This window comes from Salmo salar, chromosome 22, assembly GCF_965601325.2.
Source record: "Salmo salar chromosome 22, fSalSal1, whole genome shotgun sequence".
Classification (NCBI taxonomy): domain Eukaryota; kingdom Metazoa; phylum Chordata; class Actinopteri; order Salmoniformes; family Salmonidae; genus Salmo; species Salmo salar.
In genome coordinates, this window is record NC_138312.1 from 16,756,864 (window position 1) to 16,768,068 (window position 11,205).

At 47.5% G+C, this 11,205-nt stretch overlaps 1 protein-coding gene across 5 annotated transcripts in view; it reads left to right on the forward strand.

Moving 5' to 3' along the window:
- LOC106582859 (FERM domain-containing protein 4B) overlaps positions 1 to 8,901 on the forward strand; it is a 64,240-nt gene extending 55,339 nt beyond the window's left edge. For 2 of the 5 annotated variants that reach the window (XM_014166403.3, XM_045705113.2), the window contains 10 exons: positions 458 to 599; positions 738 to 871; positions 951 to 1,067; positions 1,233 to 1,461; positions 1,719 to 1,775; positions 3,477 to 3,624; positions 4,279 to 4,443; positions 4,667 to 5,421; positions 5,639 to 5,789; positions 7,484 to 8,901. In XM_014166403.3, the coding sequence (XP_014021878.1) occupies positions 458 to 599; positions 738 to 871; positions 951 to 1,067; positions 1,233 to 1,461; positions 1,719 to 1,775; positions 3,477 to 3,624; positions 4,279 to 4,443; positions 4,667 to 5,421; positions 5,639 to 5,789; positions 7,484 to 7,823 (2,238 nt within the window). In that variant the 3' untranslated portion in view covers positions 7,824 to 8,901. Of the gene's footprint in view, positions 1 to 457; positions 600 to 737; positions 872 to 950; positions 1,068 to 1,232; positions 1,462 to 1,718; positions 1,776 to 3,476; positions 3,625 to 4,278; positions 4,444 to 4,666; positions 5,422 to 5,638; positions 5,790 to 6,175; positions 6,450 to 6,846; positions 7,012 to 7,483 lie in introns of all 5 variants that reach the window. The other 3 variants (XM_014166405.3, XM_014166406.3, XM_014166404.3) reach the window with 3 other exon arrangements.
- The last annotated feature ends 2,304 nt before the right edge of the window (positions 8,902 to 11,205 follow it).

Sequence of the window (11,205 nt, forward strand, 5' to 3'; positions counted from 1 at the left end):
GTTTCTGCCCCAGTATCTTATGTATGTTGTACTATTGTTCGACTAGCCCAAGCTTAGCTATGGGGATTCTAGATGTAATGCTTTGCTGTTTTATTTGATGAATCAACTGAAGGGCCTTTTTGGATGTGTTTGTTTAGATTGTGCATATTTTAGTAGGTTGTTGTGCATTGCTGTCGTTTCCAAGTTGAGTGTGAGCGATGAGATTTGCTCCGAGGGGGTGAATGAGTGCGCGTGTGGCTGCAGTCAATGTTTTTTTTTTTTTTTTTTTGCCTTCCAGAAGCAGATGGGGCTTCTACCAGTGCTCATCCAGGAATAGTGCTGAGGCTGATTAATGACAGAGAGACCGAGCTCTGCTCCCAGCCTAAACTGAAGCATGCAAACGGCTCTCTCATCGCACTGCACAGTCATTAAGATGAAATACTGACTTTATCTTCTCTCCTTGTCTCTCTCTCTCCAGTCCAAAGTTGCCACAGCCAGAAGTTTGAATGACATCACCATGGACCTGACCGAGATCAGAGCGCCCAGGATCAGTAAGCTGTCCAGCTTAGAGAGTAAAGACCAGCTCATCATGGCCAGCAACGGATCCCTCATCTCAGCAGGTAGACAATAAGCTAACAATGAACTACGCTGGATGGACATATCTGTCTTATAGACTCCCATTTAAGACAAATTATGGATTAGATTAGATGAAATTAGAGTGGTCATCATGGTCTAAATCTAATGCCTGCCTGTTGCAGGATCAGCAGACTCTGAGGTGAGCGAGGAACAGAAGAAGGAGAAGATTGCTGACCTGAAGAAGAAACGGAAGGATCTGCAGGATACTCTAAGTCAGAAACTGGAGGAGCTCAAGAAGATATGCCTGCGTGAAGCTGTAAGCATCTTTAGCATTCTCAAGTCTTTCATGATTTCAAGTAGATTATATCCCAGCTGATTTTGTTTTGTTCCTCCAGGAGCTGACAGGCAGTCTACCTAAAGAGTACCCTCTAGCCTCGGGTGAGAAGCCCCCCGGGGTCCGTCGGCGCATGGGGACAGCCTTCAAACTGGACGACCTCTTCCCCTATGACGCGGTTAGTGTGGCAGTCACAGGATGGGAGCGCTGGCTGTCATAACAATTTTAGCTAATAAATCTTAGGCGTGATTGACATTGTAGTGAAATATTGTAATCATATATTTAGACTTCTTTCTGCACGTCTGCGTGTAAAATTCAGTTTGTACTGTGTGTTGTCCGGCAGGATCCCCACCTGAGGAACCTGGAGAGCAGGTTTGCCCTGCAGCAGAAGATCGTGGAGGCGGCTAAGAAACTGGCCAACGAGGCTGAGCTCTGTAAGACAGTGAAGAAGAAGAGGAGGAGGAACTGCCTGGACGCCATGAGGAAGCTGCATGAGATTGAGGACGAGATCAACGAATACAGGGTCAAGACGGGCAAGAAGCCCACCCAGAGAGCATCAATAATCATAGCAGGTAGTCTACACCATGCCATATCAGCCGGCAGACATCACAAACTGTCACAGTGATAACATGGTTTATATTGAGTGTAGCTTACAGAGGAGTCAAAGAGATCAGAATTCCTGCCAGCAGCACCTTGTCTGTATTAGTGGGAAAGGAACTAGACTTCAGGCGATGGATTTTTATCAGATGTGGATTTGTTTATTTAATGGCTTCTAATGAAAAGCCCAAAACAAGCACGTCTAAAGCCTTAGTCTCTCCCCTTTTCTCAGATGATGTGAACCCCGCCGAACTCAGCTCCCTGTCCGACAGCCTTACTCTGGACGATGGTGAGTGCTGCGGAGGTTATATTATACACTGCTCAAAAAAATAAAGGGAACACTAAAATAACACATCCTAGATCTGAATGAATGAAATAATCTTATTAAATACTTTTTTCTTTACATAGTTGAATGTGCTGACAACAAAATCACACAAAAATAATCAATGGAAATCCAATTTACCAACCCATGGAGGTCTGGATTTGGAGTCACACTCAAAATTAAAGTGGAAAACCACACTACAGGCTGATCCAACTTTGATGTAATGTCCTTAAAACAAGTCAAAATGAGGCTCAGTTGTGTGTGTGGCCTCCACGTGCCTGTATGACCTCCCTACAACGCCTGGGCATGCTCCTGATGAGGTGGCGGATGGTCTCCTGAGGGATCTCCTCCCAGACCTGGACTAAAGCATCCGCCAACTCCTGGACAGTCTGTGGTGCAACGTGGCGTTGGTGGATGGAGCGAGACATGATGTCCCAGATGTGCTCAATTGGATTCAGGTCTGGGGAATGAGCGGGCCAGTCCGTAGCATCAATGCCTTCCTCTTACAGGAACTGCTGACACACTCCAGCCACATGAGGTCTAGCATTGTCTTGCATTAGGAGGAACCCAGGGCCAACCACACCAGCATATGGGGATCTCATCTCGGTACCTAATGGCAGTCGGGCTACCTCTGGCGAGCACATGGAGGGCTGTGCGGCCCCTCAAAGAAATGCCACCCCACACCATGACACCCACCGCCAAACCGGTCATGCTGGAGGATGTTGCAGGCAGCAGAACATTCTCCACGGCGTCTCCAGACTCTGTCACGTCTGTCACATGTGCTCAGTGTGAACCTGCTTTCATCTGTGAAGAGCACAGGGCGCCAGTGGCGAATTTGCCAATCTTGGTGTTCTCTGGCAAATGCCAAACGTCCTGCACGGTGTTGGGCTGTAAGCACAACCCCCACCTGTGGACGTCGGGCCCTCATACCACCCTCATGGAGTCTGTTTGACCGTTTGAGCAGACACATGCACATTTGTGGCCTGCTGGAGGTCATTTTGCAGGGCTCTGGCAGTGCTCCTCCTGCTCCTCCTTGCACAAAGGCGGAGGTAGCGGTCCTGCTGCTGGGTTGTTGCCCTCCTAAGGCCTCCTCCACGTCTCCTGATGTACTGGCCTGTCTCCTGGTAGCGCCTCCATGCTCTGGACACTACGCTGACAGACACAGCAAACCTTCTTGCCACAGCTCGCATTGATGTGCCATCCTGGATGAGCTGCACTACCTGAGCCACTTGCGTGGGTTGTAGACTCCGTCTCATGCTACCACTAGAGTGAAAGCACCGCCAGCATTCAAAAGTGACCAAAACATCAGCCAGGAAGCATAGGAACTGAGAAGTGGTCTGTGGTCACCACCTACAGAACCACTCCTTTATTGGGGAGTGTCTTGCTAATTGCCTATCATTTCCATCTGTTGTCTATTCCATTTGCACAACAGCATGTGAAATTTATTGTCAATCAGTGTTGCTTCCTAAGTGGACAGTTTGATTTCACAGAAGTGTGATTGACTTGGAGTTACATTGTGTTGTTTAAGTGTTCCCTTTATTTTTTTGAGCAGTATATATTATATATCATTATATCATGCATGCATGCATACATTAGCTAAACCTCTATCATCCCCCATAGCTCTTAGCAGACCATAAAAATGACAGTTCCTTCCCCTGTGTGTTTAAGACGAGGATCTGGGAGACCAGAGGCAACGGTCCCGCTCGGTGCAGTACTCTCCCCGGCCCCACCACTCAGACACACTCAGTCTCCACTACCAGTCTGATCGACGGGCCTCGGCTCACAACCAGCTCCAGGACCTCGGCACCAACAGCAGGTAGGCACACTTGGCCCGAGCCTGGCTAGTGGCTTCAGCTCTACTGGCTCTGGCCTGCTTTGTTATCCTGTCTCTGTGTTTCAGTTATTCTTGGGGCCTGGAGAACCATCCAGCAGCCAGTATAAACCTGTACAGGAGAACTAGGGAGGGCCGCCTGCATTCCTACCAGCTGCCTCCTTCTCTCCTACTGCCCCCACAATCTCCTCTTATCAGCCCAAACGCGCTCCACGTTTAAAAATAGACGGCAGTAAGCATGTCTCTGCCTGCTAAGGAACAGACCACAATCCCAAGGGGGGGGGGGGGGGGGACCGGAAAGTTTCTCTGGAAACGTTCAGAATTTGAATGTATTCGCTCACTGTGTGGACATTTACCAAATTACATGGATGATGTGCTGTTGGGAGAGTAGAGCAGAATTCAGTGGTTCATGTAGGTTTCATACAGCTACCGTTTTTGTAATGTTATTTGTTTACCGTTCCATGAAGAGAAAGATCAATGAGCTATGAAAATGACTGTCACCCAGGGGAAAGTTTTGACTAAAAACGCGGCACGTTTTTTTCTGTTTTGAGTAGAGACGCAGAGGTTGTGTTACCACGATAAAAGCTTCACCCTGAGAAAGTCAAGTCTGTGAAAAAGCATTGTTCTTATGTGCTTCAGATTAAATGATGGCGAAGTCCGGGAACCGTTCCACTACAATCACGCGGACGCCTTATCGAGCCACATCAGCCCTTACAAGCCTGCCTCTAGACAGCCGCGTGACGCACGCAGCATGCCTCCTACTCCACTCCTCACCCGCAACGCCTACAGCAGCACCCAGATCAGGTAGGCCAGGCGTCCATGTCCCAAAACACGCCTCGCATACACAGCTGCCTCCTGATGTTCACCACAACATCTGTCTCAGCACCAGCCATGAGCCCCAATTAGACTAACCTGTCTAGAGTGTTGTTCTCTGTACAATGTATTGTAACCCGATGTAACATAGTTTTCCATATTTACTTTATATGAAAAGGACCGAGGATCCTATTCTAATGGTGTTTATTTCCAGGTCGGAGGATGGCCCTCAGCATTTCCGCCAGCGGAGTGGCAGTCTGGAGTCCCAGTCTCAGTTCCTGGTTGAGACCGCGCCTCCGGCGCCCGCGTCCGTCTTGGCACGCCGCAGCAACAGCACGGAGTTCCTGGACGACGGCTCATCCTACACCAGCCAGTCCAGCGTGGAGTACACGGCGCCCGGGAACCATACCCACCGTCCCAGGGACCGACGGCGGGGCAGGAAGGGCAACGTCTATGCCAATTCGGGCAGCATGCCCAACCTGGCACAGACAGACGCCCGCTACAACACATACCAGCCCCCCCGGGCACCGCGACCCACCACCACGGCCTACTACGTGACGGGCTACCCCAGCTACCCAGAGCCAGAGCCCTACTCTAACGGAGTCTACATGTACCACAACGAGTTGGAGGGTCACTACAACGTCCACCCCTCCTACAACGCCGCGCCGGCCTATCACGGACATGATGCGTACAGCAGTCGCTATGGTGACGACGAGACGGACAGTATGGCCCAGAACCCCTATGCCACACTGAGGCCGCCCAGGAACCGCCACGCTCCGCCCAGGACGGAACACGTGACCAGGAACATCCAGAAGGCGCTGGTGGAGGAGCACCTGAGAGGCTGGTATCACCGCAACGCAAGCCACAAGCAGCCACAGGCCTATGACTACAATCAGAGGGGTTCCCAGCAGAGCCTGGGCTACCAGACCATGCCAGCTCCCTACTGCAGGACCATGTCTTACTCCTCAGGTACAGACAGCATGCCAAAGTCTCTCCTCTCACATCACTCGCATCCAGTCTGTTAGTCAAAGGCAATTATTTGGTTTCACTTGTATGAGCGGAGCAAAACGCCCACGCCTCCGCCAACTCTGCGTTCGAGTATGTCGACAAACGCTAACATTCAGTCACTCGTTAGCGCTCTATGTCACCCTGTTCTAACTTTACTTTCTTCCTGTTTCTGTTCCAGTCTCATCTCATCAGTCCTCTACAGCAGGAGGCCGGCCCGGTCACCTGGGTGGCGGTATGGTAGAGTACGACGTGCCCCTGCCGGTGCAGCAGCATTACCCCTCCTATGGCACAGCACATTACGGCACAGCTCACCACCCCGCCTACAGCAGGTGAGCTCCTGGCCCCATTTCAGCTTGTTACGTAATTAGATCTCCCTGATCCTACTTAACCATGGCCCTAAGAATCAATACTGTGTCATTATGGTGAATGGATGCTTGCTGGAAAATATTAAATTGCTATTTTGGTTTATCAGTCACACACCATTGTGGCCCGTGTGGCCGACATTAGGCTCCCTTACTGACCATGATATGTCCCAGACGTTTACAATACCCTTTGATAGTTGGTGCTCCCTCAGTCACAAGCCAATTAGCATGACTGCTTGGATTGGATTATAGCGTCTGTCTGTGCAGCCAATGGGCAGCTCTTCCTCTTACTGGGATTACGAATGGTGGTTCCTCTCCTGCTTTAACTGTCCACTGGACCGCTCTCTTCATAGATACGGCTCCTCTTCCTCCTCCTCCTCCTCCCAGCACTCTAAGGGTTCCTGGTACAGCCCTGATGGCCAGAGATGCTGTGGCTTTGTCCCTGCCAGCTCTTCCTCTGCTTCCTCCCTCCTCCCCTCCCCCTTCTTTTCCTCCTCCCCTCGCTGTGGGCTCCGGCTGGGCACAGGGCTGGTAGGCCAGGGATCTAGTTCCCATGCAGCAGCCCCACAGCTCCAGAAGCCAGATACTTAGTAAAGTCTCCTTTGCTAAGTGTAGCCCATGATAGTAGTAAGTAACCAGCTACCAGGCCTGTCTGTGGTTTTGCTTATCAGTCTGTCCTCAGCGTGACTTCATTGCTTGCTTGTTTTTATTTTTTAAGTGAGCTGAAAACGTCCTGGTCTGCACCTTGGACTTCTCTTTTTCAATGAGTATCAAAGCTGTTTGTTTGAGCCGTCTCTCTCGCTCTCTCTCTTTCTCTCTCTGTCTCTCTCGCTCTTTGGTAACTGCATGGCTTTTAGGATTGTTGTTTACGCCTGCCATCTCTTTCAGCTGCCCTACTAGTTCCAATTGTCATCCAGCGGTCACATTTCTCTTATGGGGTGTGCAAAGGCATACATACACCACTTAAGCTGCCTCCTCCCTCTCCGTTATTGCTATCACTCACCCTTGACCCTCTCGTGCACAGATGTCCCCCAGCAGAGTATGAGTGGAGGCGCTGTGGTAGACTGGAGCCGGGGCCAGCATGGGCTCCAGGGTCATTAGAGATGTATGACGCTGGTGCCTATCATGGTACTGAGTTCTGACCAGCGAAATGAAACCGCCTAATCAAAGGCACCGCACTAAAGAAAGGGTGAGAGAAAAAAACAAACTACCCACAAAGATGCTATGGTGTTGGTGGGGACTCATTTTGTACGTGGCAGTTCTTCTACTCTTTATTCATGGTGGTGTCCACTGTTGATGGTGTCCACTGTTGGTGGTGGTGGTGGTGGGGCAGCAGCTCTGGAAGTGGTGGTATATGTGGAAGAAAATGTGACCCTGCCTGTTGGATATCTGAATGCTGTGTGTTTCATGCTTGTTGTTCTGTGCATCTGCTTGGTTTTTAGGTGTGAGAAAAGTTTAATCCTGGGTCAAACACACATTTTGGCATTTTCAAACCGGCATAGAATTCTCCATTTTAATTTTTCTAGCACTGTATCCCAACCAATCAACATCCCAGGGTTAAATTATTCAAATAACTTTCCACCGGTGAGAAATGTCTATTTGCTTGGATTGTGTTACCAGCATTTTTAGCCTAACCTGTTTGTATCCTGTATGTGTTGCAGATCCTATGTAGATGTGAACCAAACCGACACATTCATCGACAGCCAAACCGACACATTCATCGACAGCCAAACCGACACATTCATCGACAGCCAAACAAAAACGTATATCGACAGCCAAACAAAAACGTATATCGACAGCCAAACAGATCCGTATATCGACAGCCAAACAGATCCGTATATCGACAGCCAAACAGATCCATTCATCGACAGCCAAACAGATCCATTCATCGACAGCCAAACCGATCCATTCATCGACAGCCAAACAAACTGCAGCTTGGATCCAGACGACCAGCGACTTTACTGGCACGAGGGCTCCTCCAAACCTGGAACTATAGTCTAGCGGTCAGACCCATCATGAACTGTCTCAACTTCCACTTTGTGACACTTTCATGTGCCTTGGACTGCACTTAGCTGTTTTTCTGGATGGAAGAAGGGACCCAAAGAATCAAATAACACTGGAATTCACACAGGGAAGGACCTAAAGTCGATGTACAGCTGATTTGAGTTCTCCTACACAGAATTGCCAAAGTGAGTCTACCTGCATACAGTCATAGTCTCTGAAAGCAGAATTACAACACGGTCACCTGATCTGAATGATCTAGATTGCTAGATTTTGTGTGCGTGTTGGCACTTGTGTTGCGCACGGAGTTGCACTTGGTGCTGTTGCTGGTTGGATTAGTCTGAGGGGCTGGGGATGGCAGTAGGAGGATGGAGGACAATGAACATGACTTGTCCTGTGTGACCAATACATGGGGAAGCTGTATGCTCACCATTACAATGAAGGATCTTTCAAACAATGACATGTTGACATTAAGGATGGAAATTGGATTTTGAGTGTAAGGATGCATACCAATGGCGACCTGCTGAAACATTCTCCAGTCTCTACCAGTTTCCAGAGCCCATTCTATGGTAGCATTGTTTGTAGCTATGTACAGCACTTTGCTATTCTTTGTTGGTCAGTATTTTTGCACCAGCCATTTACAAGTATTTGGACCTCTCTCATTCTCAGCAATTTTATCATCTTTACTTCCAAACGCTTCACAGTCTAACCATTAAAGTCTAGACTCAACCGTGTCGGCTTTTATACCTTCAAAGACCATGTTAACACTTTATCAATGACTGTGATGTTAATTCTAAGTCTATTACAGGGCTTCATTTTGTCGATACAAAATTATTTTGTTTAATGCTTACTGCATCCTATGCTGGAATGGACTGGTGCTCCCCATTCCTCTCAAGAAGGAATTTGTATGTACCTGTTGATAATGTAAATAGATTGTACGGTTCTGTCTGTTTTTAGAGCATTTTTTTTGTATTTTAAGAAGCATGTAATATATAGTAAACAATCAAATATTAAGCTGGTTCTTAGTTATTTGTATAATTGAAATGCATTTGAATTAAAACATACATTTTGAACTATATCCTCAGTTTATGTTTTACTCTCTAAAATGGTTGCTATTATGTGTCTTGAGAAACACTGTTATAACTGAAAATAACAAATCTCCAGTAACTGATTCAGTAAAAGAGGATTTAAATCCAGATCCATTTAATCAAGCACTTAAATTAAATTGTCTCCATTCAGCCAGTGTAATTAGTTCATTGGGTTTTACCGTAAAGAAAGTACAATGCTTTTTTTTACTAAAAATTGAATTTAGAGCTCAGGACAATAATATAATGACTCTTTTTAAAGTTCCAATGCAGCTGTTTTATATCAAATCATTTCTGGGTCACAATTAAGTACCTTACTGTGATTGTTTCTTTTTGACCATTTTAATTAAAAACAAAAATAGCTTTTTTTTTAATCAAAGAGCAATTTCTCATGTAAGAATTTTTCTAGGACTGTCTGGGAGTGCTCTGAGTGGGGAGGGGAAAAATCAAAAACTGTTATTGGCAGAGAGGTTTGGAACTCTTTCTTATTGGCCTATTAACTAATTTACCGCCTGATGTCACCAGGCAGGCCAAAACTCCATCCCACCAAAACAGACGGAAATCTCAGGCAGTCTTTTCAAACGGCTCTTACACTTATGTCACAGTATTATACACCCTCTGAATGGCACACGTACTCCATGTCTCAATTGTCACGAGGCTTAAAAGTTTTTCAACTGTCTCCTCCCCTTCATCCTCCCCTTTTGAAGTTGATTTAACAAGTCACATCAATAAGGGATCATAGCTTTCATCTGGATTCACCTGGTCAGTCTGTCGTGGAAAGAGCAGGTGTCCTTAATGTTTTGTACACTCGGTGTATATCTATCCCCCTGCACTTGCTAGTGGCAACTTATTGGGGTGAAATATGACAATGTGACAACGAGTATATCAGAGTCGCAGAGTATAACCTGTTGCTAGCCTCAGAATTTAAGACTCAATTAGGCTGCTTTGGCTCCATTTTCTGACCACTGTGTAGTCGCTGGTTATGTGTCTGCATAAGTTGTAAACCAGACAAACCAGTTTGTTTAAAGGCTGACACCCACTGCCCTTCCCATATATGACAAGCTAGAGTAAACTGCTCTAAACCTGGGCCTGTTCAGAAGGGTACAACATTGAAGAACATTCAAAAAGAAATGCAGAAGTACAGATATAATGGTCATGCTGAATAGGGAAAGGAGTCTGCTCTATTCATTAGATTTCTATCTACATTTTGCAACGTTTCACTTCACTTACTAGTCAAAACTCTGTCCGTGTAGTGCGAGTGTGATTCCGGAACATGGAGCCTCAACTCATCCATGGAGCAGAATGTGACCCTTCACCTCTTTCCTCCCTCCCCAGCCAGCCAGCACACATTTCTCAGTACTTCAAGTGTATCCTACTACCATTCCACCACTGTTGACCCTACTATTGAGGCTACAGTTCACCAGCTTGCGTTGTGTATCCCTCCTTGGAGTGTTATGGCTCTTAACGCCACTGAACTCTGGGGAGGTTTCGGAGGGTTCCAGGTCCTTGAGTTTACCCGAGGCAGAGCGTGAGAGAGACATACTTCTGAAGCTGTCTTCCCCAGTCTCTCTCCACCTCCTCCCTGGACAACAGCTGTCTTCCCCAGTCTCTCTCCACCTCCTCCCTGGACAACAGCTGTCTTCCCCAGTCTCTCTCCACCTCCTCCCTGGACAACAACTGCGCCGGAATATCACGACGGCTGTTCCAGCTGACACAAGACTAGATAAACAATGGGTTCCTGTATGTGTCTATAGACCACAAAGACACTCCCCTGATGTCAAGTGCAGACATGTGGCTAGCTAGACCCTGCTGCTTACCCTGCTCAGGGTAAAGCAGCTGTCAATCCGTATGATAATGGGTCATCACGCCTCAGGGCAGCAGGTCTTACTTCTGCTCAGGGAGCAATATTCCTGACTTGTAGTTGAGGGGATAGCTGGATCAGTGTTCTGCACCTAAACTGGGGGGGGGGTTATTGTTCGTGAGATCATGAAGAATCAGTAATATAGGGTAGATGTCTCATAGCACTGCAGGTTAAAGTGGTCTCGTGGGATATGACTGATTGATACAGGGTTCTGATGGCATGGTGGATTAAGGCATGCACAGCCAGCGTTGATGTGAGCCGGGATGAGCTGACTTCATGAATGTTGCATTATGCTGAATTACTCCATTTCATGCCCAGTGACTGACTTGTTGCAACAAAGACAACAAGAGACAGATGTTGTCATCCCCAAACCCATAATAGCACATGAGAGCACAACAGCCAAAGAAATGCAAAATACAAAACTACATGTGCTGTG